The following is a 21486-nucleotide window of genomic DNA, read 5'->3' on the forward strand; positions in this document are numbered from 1 at the left end:
CTGTCTTCTTTTCGTTCTGTCTGTCTGTTTTTCCTGTCTGTCTGGCTGTCCGTCTGTCTGTCTGTCTAACTTACCTGTCTGTCTGTTTTACCTGGCTGTCCGTCTGTCTGTCTATCTTACCTGTCTATCTGTCTGTCCAACTGTCCGTCTGTCTGTCTGTTTTTCTGACTGTCTGTCTGTCTATCTTCTATCTTAACTATAATGATGATTATATGATTTAGTGTTATAGTTATCGTTATAGTTATTGTTAATGATTATCATTCTTGTTATTATTATATTTAACATTAATTATTAACATTATGCATTATAATATTTATGGTTATATAGTTATTGTTAATGATGATCATTATCCTTTTCATTATTGATTATTATTATAGTTATTGTTATATTTCACATTAATGAGTCATAGTTATATTTATATATATATATATATATGGTGCAGTCCTGCAGCTTCCTGTGAGTCCAGTTCCTCCAGAGCAAGACCCATAATGCATTACAGCTGTTGTGTGTGTGTCTCTCCGCAGATATAGACGAGTGCACGTTTGCCGACATCTGTGTGAACGGCCGCTGCCGCAACATCCCGGGTCTCTTCCGGTGCCTGTGTGACCCCGGGTACGAGCTGGACCACAGCGGAGGAAACTGCACAGGTGTCGGATCAGCTCACGCACTAGACACATGACACGCGTGACCGCTCCTATCCTCTCCTCTCCACTCATCCCGCTGTTCTCTCTCTCTGTTCTGTGTCAGACGTGAACGAGTGCTCCAAACCCACCACCTGCATCAGTGGCCTGTGTATGAACACGCCGGGCAGTTACATCTGCAACTGTCCTCTGGACTTTGAGCTCAACCCCACCGGAGTGGGCTGTGTCGGTGAGACACGTTAACCCCGAACACCTCCAGCCGACGCCGCGTGTGCCGTGCCGCAGTACTTATGATGTCGTCTGTCTGTCTGTCTTGCAGACACTCGCTCTGGAAACTGCTACCTGGAGGTGCGTTACCGTGGCGATTTATCCGACAGTCTGGTCTGCTCGACGGAGATCGGCGTGGGCGTGTCCAAAGCCTCCTGCTGCTGTTCTCTCGGTCAGGCCTGGGGGTCGCCCTGCGAGACCTGTCCCCTGCTCAACTCCAGTGAGCCTCACACACACACACACGCACTCACACGCTTACACACACACACACACACACACACACACACACACACACACACACACACACTCACACACACTCACACTCACACACTCACACTCACACACACACACAGGTTTGTTTTTATGGTTTATGGGGACTCTCCATAGGCGTAATGGTTTTTATACTGTACAGACCGTATATTCTATTGCCCTACACCAACCCTACCCCTAAACCTACCCCTCACAGGAGACTTTGGGCTATTTTTGAACTTCATAAAACACCGGTTTTTATGTTTTTAAGCCTTTTGTTTTACGGGGACACATTTGTGTCCTCATAAACCATATATACCAGTACACATTTACACATACACACGCACGCACATGCAAGCACTTGATTCATTCACTGCTATTATAGCTAGCATTATAGTTATAGTTATTGTTAATGATTATCATTACAGTTGTCGTTATAGTTATCATTAATGATCAACAGTGTAGTTATTACACACTTTAGGTAATATAAGGTAAGGTAAAATCAGACTACTTTTGATCTAACTCGTTATTGTACCATTTAGATATAAAAATACAAAGAGAAAGAAAATTTAATCCATTCATTGTTATTAACAACATGAAGTGCATTAAACATCAAAGTTTTCCAAACTGAGCTTTGTGAGCTTAATCAAATGCTAATAATTAATTAAATCATAAAAATGTCAAATTAATATAATTATTTAAAAAAATGAAAACAACCTGTTTACCTGCATGTCGTGACCATGTGAATAAAATTTAATAATGTAATCAATAAAAAAGTGACTGTAGTGTCTCAACGAGTATTTTAAAATATAATCTAATTGCAAATTTTAAATTTTTGGAATCTGATTACGTAATCCAGATTACATGTAATCAGTTACTACCAGCACTTGTTATTGTTATATTTATTGTTAATGATTATCATTATAGTTATAAGTATAGTTATTATTCTCTGATGTGTTGTTTGTTTCTCTCTCAGCGGAGTACAGGCTTCTGTGTCCTGGAGGAGAAGGATTCCGACCCAATCCCATCACCGTGATACTAGAGGGTAGATCTACAGCACATACACACACACACACACACACACACACGCTCACGCACGCGCGCACACACACTCTCACACACACACATACACACACACACACACACACACACACACACACACACACACACACACAAACACACGTCCTCCAGTGCTGCATGCTGAGCTCTCTGTCTGTGTGTCAGATATCAACGAGTGTCAGGAGCTGCCTGGTCTGTGTCAGGGAGGAAACTGCATCAACACGTTTGGCAGTTTTCACTGTGAATGTCCGAAAGGTTTTGCACTCAATGAAGACACCAGGATCTGTGAAGGTCAGTCCGACTTCCTCTTTCACACACTCTCTCTGTCTCTCTCACTAAGTCTGCTTTATTTATGTGGTGCTTTACACTCTGTACACTGTTTCAAAGACAGACAGCTTTCCGAGGAAGTTTTTCCAGCATCATTATAATAATTTAGCACGAAGCAACAAAAGTTTGACTCAGTTTAAAGTGCACATTAATTAAAATATTGATTGTGTGTGTGCAGATGTGGATGAGTGTGAGCGTCCCGGCATCTGTGGTCCGGGTCAGTGTTACAACACCATTGGGAACTACACCTGCATCTGCCCTTCGGAGTACATGCAGATCAACGGAGGAAACAACTGCATGGGTGAGTCACGCTACACGCATCACGCCAGCGGTTTCCTTCAGAGCAGACTGTGACGCGTTTGTTGTGCTGTGTGTTCAGACATGAGGAAGAGCTTGTGCTACAGGAACTACTACTCTGATAATGCCACATGTGATGGAGAGCTGGCCTTCAACATGACCAAGAAGTTCTGCTGCTGCTCGTACAACATCGGCCGGGCCTGGAATAAACCCTGCGAGAAGTGTCCCGTCCCCAGCACCAGTGAGACACACACTTACTTACATTCATTCATTCAGCAGACGCTTTCATCCGAAGCACATGAGGTGGAAATAACATGAGAAGAGCAAAGTTTAAAACATCTATACGTCTAGAAGAGTACAGGCTAGAACAGAGAGGGATCGAAGAAATATTGCAATGCAAGAGATGAGTTTTTAACCATTTCTTGAATATTGTCAGGGATTTGAACATAAACCAGAGTCTTTAAAAAGTCTTAAATTTAGTTTTATGAAGTTTAGGGCTACAAAAAGTCCTAAATATCTTAAATCTTAATTATAATTTCAATAGGTCTTAAATTTTGGACAGAAAAACAGGAATTTCAGTATGGGTTAATGTGATGAAATAAAATGTGAGTGCTGCTAAAAACATGGCGCTTTTGCACATGTGTGTATATATATATATATATATATATATATATATGTATATATATATATTCAGTTTATAATTTTGACTATAATTTTCCCTATTCTTAAAAAAAAGCTGAAATGTGAGGTTTATCACTTTTTAAAACTCTTGTTTTTGTCAGAATCTGTATTTGAACTGTAAAGTTGTTAAAGTTGACTTTGCTCTACCTCTCATATGGTATTAAAATTAATTAAAAAAATTCTTCAGATATACTGACAAAAACACACTGCTGTTCTCTGCTGCAGATGAGTTCGCTGTGCTGTGTGGAAGTAAGAGACCTGGATATTTTATTGACATTTACACCGGTCAAGTCATTGGTAAACACACAGATACACTCAAAGACATTCAAACACGCACTTCTGTGTCTGCAAGATTTCACATTCCTCCTCTGTGTGTGTGTGTGTGTGTGTGTGTGTGTGTGTGTGATCCGCAGACATCGACGAGTGCCGTGAGATTCCCGGAGTGTGTGAGAACGGCGTGTGTATCAACATGATCGGCAGTTTCCGCTGTGAATGTCCGATGGGTTTCGTCTATAATGACAAGCTGCTGATCTGTGAGGGTAAGAGTTCACTGGACGTGTCACTGCCCTTCTAGAGGCTAAAATCAACAAAAATGAGTGACAGGCTGCATGTGACGAGTTCTGGATTAACAGTCTGTATAAAGATTGATAAATGAAATGAGATGATTTACTCTCAACACACTGTGTGTAGATATTGACGAGTGTCAGAATGGGCCGGTGTGTCAGCAGAACGCCGTCTGTCTGAACGTTCCTGGAAGTTTCCGCTGTGAGTGTATACCTGGATACCGGCAAACTCCCACCCAGCAGTGTGTCGGTGAGTGTGTGTAATGAAGATGTCCCATCTTGTATTGCTCATAGTGTGTGTGTAATGATAATGATGATGGTGTTTGACTCTTCCTCTCTCAGATCGTAACGAGTGTGCTGAGAATCCAAACATCTGCAGTCCTGGTCAGTGTATTGACATGGTGGGTAGTTACCGCTGCATCTGCCCCAACGGCTTCAAATCCACGCCAGACCTGTGTATCGGTGAGAGATCAGCCTCACGTCTGTGGTACATCCTCATGTAGATAACCAACTAACCGACTACATGTGTTCTTAACTAACTGACCGTCTGTGGTTTGTGTTTGTAATTAACTGACCATCTGTGATCTGTGTTCATAACTAACTGGCCGTCTGTGACCTGTGTTGATAACTAACTGACCATCTACTATCTGACCGTCTGTGACCTGTGTTGATAACTAACTGACCGTCTGTGACCTGTGTTGATAACTAACTGACCGTCTGTGATCTGTGTTGATAACTAACCTTATGTGGTATGTGTTCATAACTAACTGACCGTCTGTGGTTTGTGTTTGTAATTAACTGACCGTCTGTGATCTGTGTTCATAACTAACTGACCTTATGTGGTCTGTGTTCATAACTAACTGACCGTCTGTGGTTTGTGTTTGTAATTAACTGACCGTCTGTGATCTGTGTTCATAACTAACTGACCGTCTGTGGTTTGTGTTCGTAATTAACTGACTGTTCATAACTCTGTTTATAACTAATTATCTGTGGTCTGTGTTCATAACTAACTGACCGTCTGTGATCTGTGTTCATAACTAACTGACCGTCTGTGATCTGTGTTCATAACTAACTGGCCGTCTGTGATCTGTGTTGATAACTAACTGACCGTCTGTGATCTGTGTTGATAACTAACTGACCGTCTGTGGTCTGTGTTCATAACTAACTGAACGTCTGTGTTCATAACTGTCTGTGTTCAGATGTGGATGAGTGCGAGCGTCAGCCGTGTGGAAATGGTACCTGTAAGAACACTGTGGGCTCCTACAACTGCCTGTGTTACCCAGGATTCCAGCTGTCACACAACAACGACTGCATCGGTACACACACACAAGTGTTAACGAATGATGTTTTAATGATGGTACTGTTTTCTTTTAGCATCATTATTGATTTCCTGTTGACTTGAAGCATGAATGACTGTAATGTAAAAGTTTATAAATAAGCACAGAATATTTATTAATTCGACAGCAGACAGACATGTGTTTGTGTGTTAACGACTCTGTTTTGTTTGTGTCGTTCAGACACAGATGAGTGTGCATCGCTCCGGGGCTTGTGCCGGAATGGAAACTGCATCAACTCGGTGGGCTCGTTTGTGTGCGTGTGTCTGGACGGGTATAAACTCTCTCCTGATGGCCGGATGTGCGTGGGTGAGTCCTGAAGCTGCTCTGCTGGACCTCCAACGAGTTTGTGCGTGTGTGTGTTTGTGTTTAAATCACATCTCTTCTGCTCAGACGTCAACGAGTGTTTGATCAGCCCCGGCACCTGCGGCCCTGGAACATGTCAGAATCTGGACGGCTCCTACAGGTGCATCTGTCCTCCTGGATACTTCCTGCAGAACGACAGGTGTGAAGGTCAGTGAGGCTCAGGACGATGGTCACGGCATCACTAGTACTAGTGCTCACAGTGATGTGGTCAAACCGCTGTCATCCGTGTGTTTGCTCAGATATCGACGAATGCTCTCAGACTGCAGAGATCTGCATCTTTGGCAAGTGCCTGAACACGCCAGGCAGCTTCAGGTGCCAGTGTCCGGAGGGATTCCAGCTGTCCTTGACCGGAAAGAGATGTGTGGGTGAGTTATCGCAGATGTATCCCACAGTTCCGCAGGTTGTTGAAAACTTTTTGCTGCAGGTCAGCAGTCAGGAAACTCATCATGTTTAATGAGTGAATGATTTGTTCCTCATGAAGTAGGAAGGAAACAGAACAAGTTCGTTCATTTCCACTCGCTCACACTTTCCATTCTGACTCCATGGACAGGACAGGGTGTGAGTGTGAGTGTGTTTAGAGGGTGAAAAGGCTTCTGCAAATGAAAAACAGGCCTCAGAGATTAACAGCAACCTAGCCGCCCATCTCTTTCTCAACAACACACACACACACACTTCGCTCTCTGAGTGGCATCATTTCATAGACTGCTACTGTTTCTATACAGTTAGTTATAAATACTATTTTTACATTTAAAATTTGCATTTGTTTATTTATTTACTGACCGCTTTTATCAGATTCAGCTCACTTCTGGGTATAAAATTGTCCCTTAAATATGGTTAAGTAGGTACACACACACACATCATGTTTAGGCACCTCGGGACTCCACTGCAGGACACGTGTCGATATCTGTGATATCTGTGATTTGTTAAATAAAGTTAATGATAATTCTGGTAATGTATTTTGTGCATTGATTAATCATTTGAGAAGGAATCATTTGAGCAGAATCACTGGAGAAATAGTAATTTGGTAAGAACCATGTGGAAAGAATCATTTGAGAAGAAGCATTTGAGAAAGAATAATCCGCATCTTTGAAACTCGTTTATTTATCTTTATTGAAAATAATTTCCTGATGCCAAGTCAATTTTATATGTATAGTTATTTTGAACAAGTTGTTAAATAAAGTTAATGATAATTCTGGTAATGTATTTTGTGCATTGATTAATCATTTGAGAAGGAATCATTTGAGCAGAATCACTGGAGAAATAGTAATTTGGTAAGAACCATGTGGAAAGAATCATTTGAGAAGAATCATTTGAGAAAGAATAATCCGCATCTTTGAAACTCGTTTATTTATCTTTATTGAAAATCATTTCCTGATGCCAAGTCAATTTTATATGTATAGTTATTTTGAACAAGTCACCTTGTTTCCATTTAAGAAAGAATTAGCTTTCTTCTCAAATGATTCTTCTCAATTGACTCTACCCAAATGATTCTTCTGAACTGATTCTTCCCAAATGGTTAATTCTCAAATGGTTCTTCACAGATAATTCTTCCCCAGTGATTCGAGAATAATTTGGCAGCTTTAATCAACGTCTGTTTCTCGTCTCTCTGTCTGTCAGATATTCGTGTGAATTATTGTTACACTAAGTTCGAGAACGGACGCTGTCAGGCTCCGAAGCCCTTCAACAGCACTAAAGGCTCCTGCTGCTGCAGCGTGATGCCGGGTCAGGGATGGGGCGACCCGTGTGAGATCTGCCCCTCTCCGGAGGAGGAGGGTGAGTATATACACACACACACACACACACACACACGCACACATGAACGATGTGATGGCAGTAATAGTTATTGTTTGTGTGTGTTTCAACAGCATACAAAGCTCTGTGTCCTGCTTCTGGTAAAATCATGACTATAGACGACACGACTGTGGGTGAGTGTCACTGAATCAAACACGCACACGTGTGTTCGTGAGCACAGACTGATCAGACGTGTGTTTCAGATGTGGACGAGTGCACGGAAACCCCCGGCATCTGCAGGAACGGCCACTGCATCAACACGGACGGGACGTTCCGCTGCGAATGCCCGTTCGGCTACCGGCTCGACTTCACGGGGATCAACTGTGAAGGTTTTAAACCGATCATGTCCAGTCACATTTACATCTATTCATGAATTATGAAACATATCAATATCAAATTCAGTCAGTGTAATGTTAATTCAGTTCAGTTCGATATTGATTCAGTTCAATGTTGATTCAGTCAGTTTAATGTTGATTTATTTCATTTCAATGCAGATTCAATTCAGTTCAATGCAGATTCAATTCAGTTCAATGTTGATACAGTTCAGTTCATTGCTGATTCAGTCAGTGTAATGTTAATTCAGTTCAGTTCAATATTGATTCAATTCAGTTCAATGTAGATTCAATTCAGTTCAATGTTGATTCAGTTCGGTTTAATGTTGATTCAGTTCAGTTCATTGCTGATCCAGTCAGTGTAATGTTAATTCAGTTCAGTTCATCGTTGATTCAATTCAGTTAATTTTTGATTCAGTTCAGTTTAATGTTAATTTGGTTAATTTAATTGTTGATTCACTCAGTTTAATGTTGATTCATTTCAGTTCAATGTTGATTCAGTTCGGTTCAATAACAGTGTCATTAAATTGTTGCAAAATTAATTATGAAACAAACTCAGGTTCAGCTGTAAAGCAGCTCTAGAGGAACAATATTGTCATTAATCAGAGCAATTCAGTTCAAGTTTTGTTCTTTGTTTGTTGCTGTTAAATCAATAATATTACTAAATATTAACTAATTTGAAATCATGTTAGCTCACAAGTGTATGATCAGGCTGATGGGGATGTGTTGAACTTGAACTTGTGTGTGTGTGTGTATGCGCTGTCCGTCTTCAGACACGAACGAGTGTGAGCTGGGGAACCCGTGTGGGAACGGCACCTGCACAAACGTGGAAGGAGCGTTTGAGTGCAGCTGCGACGAGGGGTTCGAGCCCGGTCCCATGATGACCTGTGAAGGTCAGTGAAGAGCTGCTGCTGTACTTATTCTTCCAGAACTGCTGATGTTCCTGTGGGACACTTTCACACTCACTTTATTTATTCGTTCTGAAGCCCAGTTGATTCACACTGTACGATTCGGTTCTGATCCATTGTATATTTACTGTATATTATCACTGTGAGTACTAGCAGCAGCTGGTTACCAATCTAAATCTGATGATTTCTCCAAGCTGTACAGTTTACAAAAATGCTATTATAAAGTGTTGTTTCAGTCAATTCGGCTTCAACATCGCTTTTCTATGTAAACATATTAGATGGATGCCTTTCACCATTATACTCATGTTTTTAAAAGTAGCTCAACTTTTTAAAAAATCATCTCGAGTCCTTCAGTCTTTTCAATCCACTGCCATTTTTAAAAGCATAAACACATTCTGTGTGAACGGCCCCTTATGCTTCTATCTCTGATTTAACTACATAAACGACATAAACGTGCTCAAAATGACTGAGATGAGATGCAGCGCGCTTCAACCGAGCAGCAAAGAGCCACACACTAAAACATAGCAGCTCACTTGCTCTAGTTAGTCTGGATTGTTTTCACACCGATGGTGAATCATCCACGTGTTTACAAACTGATGTCAAACACTCTCTAGTGTGTGAACACTTCTGTATGTGCCCTGGTGTTTGATGAAAACACATGCTGTGTTTTTAGATATCAACGAGTGTTCCCAGAATCCCCTGCTGTGTGCGTTCCGCTGTGTCAACACGGTGGGCTCGTACGAATGCAAATGTCCAGCGGGATACGTGCTGAGAGAAGACCGCCGGATGTGCAAAGGTAAAGACGAGTCTTTCAGCGTCACAAACACACATCATCACGTTTGAACGCTCCTCTTGTGTTCATCAGATCAGAACGAGTGCGAGGAGGGTCTGGATGACTGTGCCTCCAGAGGAATGACCTGTAAGAATCTGATCGGCACGTACATGTGCATCTGCTCGCCGGGATACACCAGACAGCCCAACGGAGACAGCTGCGTGGGTGAGCGCTCACACCCCGATGCTTACTGACGCTCTCTGCAGCGCTCAGACTCCTAACGCGTGTGTTTGCGCACAGATCTGAACGAATGCACGGCCAAACCGGGCATCTGTGAGAACGGCCGCTGCGAGAACACGGTGGGCAGTTACCGCTGCATCTGCGATCAGGGCTTCAGTCCCAGTCCCAGCAGGACCGAGTGCATTGGTAAGAGTGTGGCTCACCCTAACCCTAACCCTATAATGATAACTATAACCACAACTATTGCAATAACAATAACAAATGTAGCGATAATGATAGCTATATTAGCGTCCACATAAACGGACGATATTGTTCTGTTTATACTAAGCATGCTGCAGTTTTGTCGTCTGCTGCTTTAAATGTTCGAGCTCTTAAAGAAGAGAGAAAAAAAGCTCTAAAAGTGATTCCAACAATATTGTTCTTCAGTTGTTATGGTTGTGCTTTGCTATTTCAGGGTGGGTCCTTAAAAAGTCTTAAATTCAGGTTCATTGGGTCTTAAATATATTTGATCACATTACCGCAAAAATGTCTCCAGGGTTGGTCTTGAATTTCACATAAGGTGGTATTAAAAAAGGTCTTAAAAAGTCTTAAATTGAACTTGTTCTTATCTGTAGACGCCCTGTATTTTCACTAGAGCGATTATTAAAACTTTATAGTTATTGTTCTTGGTGTGAATGGTACATAAATTGGCAAAACCTAAAGTGGTTGAAGCTGTTTGTCCAAAGATTTTTTTATTTTTTTGGTTTTGCTGGTGAAGCGAGTTAACCTGGTAAAGCATCTATAGAGTTCACCAAAACACACTGTCGCTGGTGATTGGGTAAGCTGGGCCGATAACAGACGCTGTGTGTGTGTGTGTGTGTGTGTGTGTGTGTCAGATAACCGTCAGGGCTTCTGCTTCCTGGAGGTTCTGCAGACCATGTGTCAGATGAGTTCCAGCAGTCGCGTCAGCGTTAGGAAGTCCGAGTGCTGTTGTGACGGGGGCCGCGGCTGGGGGCCCAACTGTGAGCTCTGCCCGCTGCCCGGGACCACGCAGTACAAGAAGATGTGCCCGCTGGGCCCCGGATACACCACCGATGGCGAGGGTAACACCGACGGCTCGCGTGTTTGTGCTGAGTGTGTGTTTGTGTGTTGGATCTGTGGATGATCTGTGTGTGCTGTGCAGATATCGACGAGTGTAAGGTGATGGGGAATCGGTGCAAGAAAGTGTGTGTTTGTGTGTTGGATCTGTGGATGATCTGTGTGTGCTCTGCAGATATCGACGAGTGTAAGGTGATGGGGAATCGGTGCAAGAAAGGCCAGTGTCTGAACACACTGGGCTCCTTCAGCTGCGTCTGTAAACCCGGATACACCACTGACATCACCGACACTCAGTGCGTAGGTGAGTCTCACACTCACAGACGTTTGTGTGACTGTATTAGTGAGCAGACATTTCTGACATCTCTAAGTAACATCATAAGTAACCCTAAACCTAACCATATAGTAAGTACATGTAGTTAATCAATATCACTCAGTACTTAAATGTATAGCTACACTGTAACAAGGACACCTTAAAATAAAGTGTAATCCAATAAATATATATTATATAACTATAATGATAACTAACAATAACTACAGCAATAATTGTAACGATAACTACAGCAATAACTATATTGATTAATAACTATAATGACTATTAACGATAACTATAGTGATAACTACAACAATACCTATAACAATAAATATAGCAATAACTATAACATAACTACAGCAATAATTGTAGCGATAACTACTGCAATAGCTAATAACTATAACATGACTAAAAACGATAACTATGATAGCTACAACGATAACTATAACAATAAATATAGCAATAACTATGATAACTATAACAATAACTACAGCAATAAATATAGCGATAACTATAACAATAGCTATGAGAACTATGACAATAAACAGTGATAACTATAACGATAACAGTGACTACAGCAATAAGTATAACGATAACTACAGCGAAAAATATAATGATAACTGATAACTATAACCATGGCTATAATAATGATTATAGCGATAACTATAATAACTAAAACGAGAACTATAATGATAAACATAGCGATGACAATGATAAACTATAAGGATATAACTATGCGGATAACTGTAACTATGACTATAACGAGAATTATAACGATGACTATAGCGATAACTGTAACAACATACAGTATCTCACAGAAGTGAGTACACCCCTCACATTTTTGTAAATATTTTATTATATCTTTTCATGTGACCACACTGAAGAAATGACACTTTGCTACAATGTAAAGTAGTGAGTGTACAGCTTGTATAACAGTGTAAATTTGCTGTCCCCTCAAAATAACTCGACACACAGCCATAAAGAAGGTGGAGGAGCGCACGGTCTCTAACATCTGGAAGAGGACTCCAGTGGCAACTTGTGAAGCTCTGGTGAACTCCATGCCCAAGAGGGTTAAGGCAGTGCTGGAAAATAATGGTAGCCACACAAAATATTGACGCTTTGACATTTTCGCTTAGGGGTGTACTCACTTTTGTGGCCAGCGGTTTAGACATTAATGGCTGTGTGTTGAGTTATTTTGAGGGGACACAAATGTACACTGTTATACAAGCTGTACACTCACTACTTTACATTGTAGCAAAGTGTCATTTCTTCAGTGTTGTCACATGAAAAGATATAAAATATTTACAAAAATGTGAGGGGTGTACTCACTTCTGTGAGATACTGTATATATCGATAACTATAATGATAACTATGATAAACTATAACTATAGCGATATAACTATAATTACAGCTATAAGTTTGCCTATAACTGTAACCATGACTATAACGAGAATCATAACAATTACTATAGCGATAACTGTAACAACAAATACAGCGATATTAATAACTATAATGATAACTGTGATAACTATAATTTCTATGCCCTAACCTGACATCTGACCCCTAAACATTACCATCACAGAAACCTGTCCAAATACTAGATTTAAATACAAATATTATGAGCATTTTAACTAGTAAGGATACATTAAATAATATGTCATGAGATTTCACTATATTAGTGAGCAGATTTGGCTAAACCTGATCTTGTGTGTGTGTGTGTGTGTGTGTGTAGATGTGGACGAGTGTGTTCAGGCTCCTAAACCCTGTAACTTCATCTGTAAGAACACGGAGGGCGGGTACCTGTGCTCCTGCCCGCGAGGATACGTGATGCAGGACGATGCCAAGAGCTGCCGGGGTAAAACACACACACACACACAGACAGAGAGAGAGAGCGGTTAGTGAGTCTAGACTAAATCTGACTTCCTCCTGCCCCAGATAAGAGACAAACACACGACTGATTAAACACACATCACATTAACGACACATGACTCATTATTTACACCGATGCAGCATTATACCGACAGTCTCAGAGCTCAGGTTCACTGGCGGGACAGCATACATGTGTGTGTGTAAGTGTGTGTGTTCTGACTCTGTGTCTCTCCAGATCTGGATGAATGCGCCACCAAACAACACAACTGTCAGTTCCTGTGTGTCAACACCATCGGAGGATTCACCTGCAAATGCCCAGCGGGATTCACACAACACCACACGGCCTGCATCGGTGAGAACACACACACACACACACACACACACACACACTCACTGTCTCACACAGACAGACAGACAGACAGACACACACACTCACACACACACAGACAGACTCATGTGCACACACACAGGCAGACACACTCGCACACACGCACACACGCACGCAGAGTAAAACATGCTGAATGCAGATAGTCAGGTATAGTTAGACTAGTAAACTAAATAGACGTTTAGAAGGGATTAGGCACACTTCCCGTATACCTGGAGTGTTAGTGGTGTCATTTGTGTAAACTAGTTTATATTTGCTGTGTTATCAAAAAGAAATTAGGAATAAAAACGCTGGCATTTTTTTTGTTGGAATTAGTTGTGATACTCTTTGATATTTGTGTTTAGGTCATTATTTATTCTCTTGAGATAATTTTATCAGATTTTTTTCCTTTTATATTTTTTTCAGTTGTACTTATTTTATTAATATATATATATATATATATTTTTTTTTTTTTTGGTCCACTCTCACACACACACACACACACACACTCTCTCACACACACACACTCTCTCACACACACACACACACACAGTCTCACACTCACACACACACACACACACACACACACACACACACACACACTCACACACACACTCACACACACACTCACACACACACTCACACACAGCAGAGTAAAACATGCTGAATGCAGATAGTCAGGTATAGTTAGACTAGTAAACTAAATAGACGTTTAGAAGGGATTAGGCACACTTCCTGTATACCTGGAGTGTTAGTGGTGTCATTTGTGTAAACTAGTTTATATTTGCTGTGTTATCAAAAAGAAATTAGGAATAAAAACGCTGGCATTTTTTTTGTTGGAATTAGTTGTGATACTCTTTGATATTTGTGTTTAGGTCATTATTTATTCTCTTGAGATAATTTTATCAGATTTTTTTCCTTTTATATTTTTTTCAGTTGTACTTATTTTATTAATATATATATATATATATATTTTTTTTTTTTTTGGTACTATATTTTTTTTTTAATTTCCTTTACTTCACGCTTTTTAAATTTGAATTTGTTTTTGTAGTTTGTAAGCCCATCATATTAAGTTGACTTGAAAGCCTTCTTGTTGTAATAGTGTTGTTTTAGTATCATTGCCATTATAGTTTTTATAAATATTTTTAATTCGTTTTTATTTTAAATTTAGTTGAAAATTTAGTGTAATTTTTATTAGTTTTTTTATGCCTATATATTTTTTATTCTTCATTTTCAGTTTTAGTACTTCAAGTTAACTACATGAAAATAAGATGTTGCCTTTGCAACTAGCTACAATAAGTCTGTTTTATATTTTATTTTATTTCAGTTAACTCTTTATTTTATTTAAAGTATCGAAAATGTTTTTTATGGTTTTAATTTTTTATAAATAATAACCCCAGTAAAATAGAAAAAAAAGGATTTTAGCACAGTTTCATCGGTCACCTTGGAAATTCAGTTCAGTTCATGTCAGTGTCTCCTGAATGAATACCGTGGTACGTGTCCAAATACCCTGGTGCTGCGCACTAGTCTTGAGCAGATGTTGTGGAAGGTGCTCTGATGATGTCACGTCTGCAGCTCCAGCCGTCTGGTGCCACGGTGACCCAGCTGTCAGTTGTTATGGGATGTACCGGTTCTGTTGCCGTGGTTACAGCAGCTGGTGTTTAGATGAGATCCATTAGCTGATGTAAACAGCTGTAAAACACAAACCCAGCACTGTGTCCTCAAGCGCTTCCCTTTCCTGTCCCGACGCTAATATCATGATCAACATTCATAGATCATTGAGTGATGAACTGTGTGTGTGTGTGTGTGTGAGACAGATAATAATGAGTGCAACACTGAACCGGGTCTCTGCGGTTCGAACGGAGTGTGTCAGAACAGCCCCGGCAGCTTCAACTGTGAGTGTCAGAGAGGATTCGCCCTCGACGCCAACGGACAGCACTGTGAAGGTACACATACACACACACATATGCACACACACATCAAAGGTCTCACTAATACGGTGTGTGTGTGTGTGTGTGTGTCAGACATGGACGAGTGTGTGGGGAATCATCGCTGTCAGCACGGCTGTCAGAATCTGGTGGGCGGCTACAGATGCAGCTGTCCGCACGGATACCTGCAGCATTACCAGTGGAACCAGTGCGTCGGTGAGACACCTTCACCTGTCTGTCTGTCCATCTGTCAGTCTGTCCGTCCATCTGTCTGTCTGTCCATTTGTCTCTCTGTCTAACTGTCTGTCTTTGTCTATCTGTCTGTCTCTCCGTCTGTTTGTCTTATCTGTATGTCTATATGTTCGTCTGTCTGTTTGTCTGATTTGATTCCGAATTACAAGTTTTCAATTTGAATACAGCCATTGATCTTGGGATTTAAGAATCAATATCAGTTCCTCAAAATAAGAGTCGATTCAAACAGGAAATCAAGACAATGTCATCCCAGTCTGTGTGTGTGAGGTTAGTGGTTTCCCATCATCCTGTGTGTGGTCTGTCGGTCTGTGACTGGACGCTCGGCTCTTCCTCTGCTGATTAAAGTCTCCTGATCTTTGGTGTGAATCCAGCTGGTCCTCGTGCTCCTGCAGACAGTGTGTCTGCTCACTGAGAGACTGCGAGAGTGTGAATGTAGGTCAGCGGAACGTCGCTGTGGGAACCGGCCTGACCTTTGACCCCTGTGTGTGTGTGTGTGTCCAGATGAGAACGAGTGCCAGAACAGTCAGATATGTGGCGGCGCCTCGTGTCACAACACGCTGGGCAGTTTCCGCTGCCTGTGTCCGACGGGCTTCGCCTTCGAGCAGCTGATGGGTGGCTGTCAGGACGTCAACGAGTGCAGCTCGACGCAGAACCCCTGCAGCTTCGGCTGCTCCAACACCGACGGAGGATACCTCTGCGGCTGCCCACCTGGATACCTGCGCGCCGGACAGGGGTCAGACACACACACACACACACAGATGTGCTGTAGCAGATATGAGCAGAAATTGTTGTCTTCTAGATTTAAAGCAAGCTCTGTCGCCCCCTTGAGTACTGAACTGTTACTGCCACAGTGACACAAGAACACGTGATGTACACCTGGGGTGGTATTGTTTACAAAAAAAATAGTGAAAATAATTTTCGGTAATTGAAATAAAATAAAATATAAATACTAATTCAAAATCTCAAACTTAAAAATGAGAAATAGCAAGTTACTGAAATAAGTTTAATATGAAGTACTGAAGTTACTAAAACAGATTATTAAAACTGAAATAAAATGGAAATATACGCGAAATGAATAAAAACTACGAAAGCACAAAACAAAATTATTTACAATTAAAATAAAAATTCTAAATGTAAAAATAAAAGCTACTCAGAATATTAATACATACTGTAATGGTTTATAAAAAGTACTAAAATATCACATGATGTACACCAGTGTTGTTATTGTTAACTAAAAGTTAAACTATTGAAAATTGGATTTGGTCATTTAAATAAAATGTAAATATTACATTAAAAAACGCAAACCTAAAAAACTTAAAAATGAGAATTGTTGCATTGAACATGAAAAGCACATAACAAAATTACTTAAACTAAAAATATGAAAATAAAAGCTAATTCAAAATATTACCTAATACTATAGTTGTATGTAAATAGTACTAAAATAACATGACATGACACACACCTTGCTCTTGTTGTTGTTAACGAGAAGTAAAGATATTACAAATTGTTTTAGGTAAGTGAAATAAAATATTAGATGAAAAACTTGAATATGTATACATTTTGTGAGACTTTTATTTGTTTTATGTTTATATAAAAATGTATGTGTGTATGCATGTATGTATGTATGAGTGTGAATGTGAGAGAGAGTGTGAGTGTGTGTGTGTGTGTGTAAGAGTGTGTGTGTGTGAGAATGTATGTGTGTATGTATGTATGAGTGTGTATGTGAGAGAGTGTGTGTGTGAGAATGTATGTGTGTATGTATGTATGTATGTATGAGTGTGTATGTGAGAGAGAGTGTAAGTGTGTGTGTGTGTGTGAGTATGTATGTGTGTATGTATGTGTGTGTGTGTGAGAGAGAGTGTGAGTGTGTGTGTGTGTGTGTGTGTGAGAGAGTATGTATGTATGTATGAGTGTGTGTGTGTGAGAGAGAGTGTGAGTGTGTGTGTATGTGTGTGAGAGAGTATGTATGTATGTATGAGTGTGTGTGTGAGAGAGAGTGTGAGTGTGTGAAAGTGAGTGTGTGAGTGTGTATATGAGTGTGTGTGTGTGTATGAGTGTGTGTGTGAGAGAGTGTGAGTGTGTGTGTGTGCGCATGCGTTTTTGTGACATATGAGGACATAAATGTGTATAATGACAAAGGTATGACAGGTATTACAAGGAGAAGGTGACTTTTCAGGACATTACCCCATGTCCCCACTTTTCAAAACGCTTATAAATCACACAGAATGGAGTGTATTGAAAATCTGAAATAGCAGAAAGTCTCCTGTGAGGGGTAGGTTTAGGGGTAGGGTTGGTGTAGGGCAATAGAATATACGGTCTGTACAGTATAAAAACCATTATGCCTATGGAGAGTCCCCACAATTCACAAAAACAAACCTGTGTGTGTGTGTGTGTCTCAGGCACTGTCTGTCTGGCACGGGGCTGTCGGCCGGTGGATCTCCTCTGATTCCCGTCGTTGATGGAGACGAGAACGCTCTCTCTCCCGAGGCCTGCTACGAGTGTAAGATCAACGGCTATCCGAAGAAGGGCCGTAAACGCAGGAACGTCAACGGAACCGAGGAGCTGCAGGTAATCTTTTGAGCTCTTATAACCTGTGTGTGACTCTACTACACTGATATAAACACGTGAAGCACACGATCACATGGTCAGTGAGATCCGGTCAAGGTGGGTCACGTCTACAAGACTACATAATTAGATTACATGCATTAGCTGATCGAATGTAAACCTTGAATGCAGTGTAAGACGGGTTAGATTAAAGCATCTGTCAAATGACAAAATTTTTATCTACATTATGTGTGTGAGTGAGTCTGTGTGTGAGTGAGTCTGTGTGTGACTGTCTGTGTGTCTGTATGTGAGTGTCTGTGTGTGTGTGTGTGTGTCTGTGTATGTGTGTGAGTGCGTCTTGTGTGTGTGTGTGTGTGTGTGTGTGTGTGTGTGTGTGTCTATGTGTGTCTGTGTGTCTGTGTGTGTCTGTGTGTGAGTGCGTCTGTGTGTCTGTGTCTGTGTGTGAGTGCGTCTGTGTGTCTGTGTCTGTGTGTGAGTGCGTCTGTGTGTCTGTGTCTGTGTGTGAGTGCGTCTGTGTGTCTGTGTCTGTGTGTGAGTGCGTCTGTGTGTCTGTGTCTGTGTGTGAGTGCGTCTGTGTGTCTGTGTCTGTGTGTGAGTGCGTCTGTGTGTCTGTGTCTGTGTGTGAGTGTCTGTGTGTGTGAGTGCGTCTGTGTGTCTGTGTCTGTGTGTGTGAGTGTGTCTGTGTCTGTGTGTGAGTGTCTGTGTGTGAGTGTGTCTGTGTCTGTGTGCGCCTGTGTGTGAGTGCGCCTGTGTCTGTGTGTGAGTGCGTCTGTGTGTGTGAGTGAGTGAGTGTGTGTGTGTGTGTGTGTGTGTGTGTGTCTGTCTGTGTGTGTCTGTGTATCTGTGTCTGTGTGTGTGTGTGACAAATGAGGACACAAATTTGTATAATGACAAAGGTATAACAGGTATTACAAGGAGAAGGTGACTTGAGGAGGGGGTGGGTGTTTGTGTGAGTGCGTGTGTGTGTGTGTGTGTGTGAGTGTGTGTGTGTGTGTGTGTGTGTGTGTGTCTGTCTGTGTGTGTCTGTGTATCTGTGTCTGTGTGTGTGTGTGACAAATGAGGACACAAATTTGTATAATGACAAAGGTATAACAGGTATTACAAGGAGAAGGTGACTTGAGGACATTACCTCATGTCCCCACTTTTCAAAACGCTTATAAATCACACAGAATTAGTTTTTTTGAGAAAGTAAAAATGCAGAAAGTCTCCTGTGAGGGGTAGGTTTAGGGGTAGGGTTGGTGTAGGGCAATAGAATATACGGTCTGTACAGTATAAAAACCATTACACCTATGGAGAGTCCCCACTTTTCACAAAAGCAAACCTGTGTGTGTTTCTGCAGAATGATCTGGACTGGGTCAGTCTGGCCAGTGTAGACGTGGGTGATACGCTGCAGCTGCGTCTGAACATCAGCACACTGAAGAGCAAAGACCACATCATCGACTTCGTGCCGGCGCTGTCCACGCTCGCTAACCACGTGCGCTACGCTATCGACTACGGCAACGACGACGGCCTGTTCCGCATGAACCAGAAGGACGGCGTCAGCTACTTGCACATATCCAAGAAGAAAGCTCTCCAGCCGGGAGCGTATTATTTACAAATCCGCAGCGTGCCGCAGACCGGCAGCAGAGAGCCCTCGGGCGAGCGGCCGGACACAGACTACCTCAGCGGGCAGCTGGGAGACGCTCTGCACATGAGCGTCCAGATCGTCCTGCACTGATGGACACACGGACAGACTGCCGCAGCCTCGGCCAAAGAGCAGCACGCACCGCATCATACGCTCGCATACCATATTACCAGGTTCCGCCGCGGAGGAACGGACGGAAGGGTCGTGCCACGCTCAGTCTGTCGTATCTTACCGGTGCTAGTCATGTGAGCGCGTAGATTCATGCACTGTAATAACCGACCCACGCCGTCTACGACTGACCAACGCTAGCCTTTCTGTTCTCTGCAACTATGCTAACAGGGTTTCTGCTGCTCTTATCAAGCTCCGTTAAGAGCAAGTAAAGAAATAAATCCAATGGAACACAATATGTGTCCCTGCAGCACAAAAGCAGTGTTGAGTCTCTGGGGGATATTTGTAGCAATAGCCAACAATACATTGTATGGGTCACAATTATACATTTCTCTTTTATGCCAAAAATCATTAGGATATTAAGTAAAGATCATGTTCCATGAAGATATTTAGTAAATGTCCTACCGTAAATATATCAAAACTTAATGTTTGATTAGTAATATGCATTGCTAAGAACTTCATTTGAACAACTTTAAAGATGATTTTCTCAATATTTAGATTTTTTTGCACTTTCAGATTCCAGATTTCCTAATAGTTGTATCTCAGCCAAATATTGTCCGATCCTAACAAACCATACATCAATGGAAAGCTTATTTATCCAGCTTTCAGATGATGCATAAATCTCAATTTTGAAAAATTGACCCTTATGACTGGTTTTGTGCTCCAGGGTCACTTATGCTCCTCAAGTCTCTAAATGTAAATACATCAGAGTTTGAAAATACAAATCCAACAGTTCTCGATTACTTTTTAATTCATTTTACAAAACAAACAGCTTATGTTTTGAATATCTCTGCTCATAAACACTAAAATATGAAAATAACTTTTACTGTATCTTCAGATCCCACTGCAAAAAAGTGCTGTTCTTCCTCAGTATTAGTCTTGTTTTCCAGATTCTTAAATCAAGACATTTACTGGAGTAAGTGACCAGTGTTGTCACGTAATCATACTTTTTTCAAGTAACTAGTAAAGTTATGCATTACTTTTTAATTTACAAGAAAATATCTCAGTTACTTTTTCAGATAAGTAACGCAAGTTACTTATTTTCCCATGTGTTGACCGACAGCTCTCCTGTCCCGTGTTGAGAGAAATCAGGAGGGATTTTCCTTCAGCCTGAGGATTATTAAATTCACTTTTGGTGTGAAAGGGCCTTTACAGTTGCCACAAATATAACTTTTGGGTTTTTTGTTATTAAAAATTAATAAGTAAACCAGCTCAGGTGACAAAATGTAACTCAAAAGTAACAATGCATTACTTTCCATAAAAAGTAACGCAATTAGTCACTTTTTTATTGAGTAATGTAATATCGGAATGCATTACTTTTAAAAGTAACTTTCCCCAACACTGAAAGTGACAAAATAAGAAGTCTTGTTTTCTGCAAAATTGATAAAAATGAAGTGAGTTTATAATTAAGGGGGCGTTTACACTGCACCATTTTCAACTAAAAACGTAAAACTTGTGCATTTTGGCCGTTCATGTACACGTCAGCAGCATTTTGGGGACCT

General features: G+C 41.1%; 1 protein-coding gene across 1 annotated transcript; it reads left to right on the forward strand.

Annotated features, from left to right (window-relative positions):
* The first annotated feature begins 299 nt into the window (after positions 1–299).
* Positions 300–20280, forward strand: LOC107568148 (fibrillin-1-like). The gene is made up of 32 exons (XM_016254011.1): positions 300–318; positions 525–647; positions 748–870; positions 961–1128; positions 2134–2202; positions 2382–2507; positions 2722–2844; positions 2923–3081; positions 3747–3818; positions 3935–4060; positions 4212–4334; positions 4427–4546; positions 5284–5400; positions 5602–5727; positions 5812–5931; positions 6024–6149; positions 7402–7557; positions 7650–7709; positions 7779–7904; positions 8681–8800; positions 9489–9611; positions 9681–9812; positions 9888–10013; positions 10703–10909; positions 11080–11205; positions 12947–13069; positions 13319–13435; positions 15265–15393; positions 15472–15591; positions 16129–16360; positions 18027–18195; positions 19532–20280. The coding sequence occupies exons 1-32, from the start codon at positions 300–302 to the stop codon at positions 19907–19909; spliced, it is 4284 nt and encodes a 1427-aa protein (XP_016109497.1). The 3' UTR covers positions 19910–20280.
* Positions 20281–21486: the final 1206 nt, after the last annotated feature.

The sequence above is a fragment of the Sinocyclocheilus grahami genome, unplaced genomic scaffold, assembly GCF_001515645.1.
Source record: "Sinocyclocheilus grahami isolate Dianchi unplaced genomic scaffold, SAMN03320097.WGS_v1.1 scaffold1222.1, whole genome shotgun sequence".
NCBI classification, from domain to species: domain Eukaryota; kingdom Metazoa; phylum Chordata; class Actinopteri; order Cypriniformes; family Cyprinidae; genus Sinocyclocheilus; species Sinocyclocheilus grahami.

Excerpts from the sequence above, each read along its gene's own strand:
- LOC107568148 (XM_016254011.1), top strand. Across the intron at positions 9,813-9,887 it reads CAACGGAGACAGCTGCGTGG|ATCTGAACGAATGCACGGCC; the intron begins GTGAGCGCTCAC and ends GTTTGCGCACAG. Across the intron at positions 10,014-10,702 it reads CAGCAGGACCGAGTGCATTG|ATAACCGTCAGGGCTTCTGC; the intron begins GTAAGAGTGTGG and ends TGTGTGTGTCAG.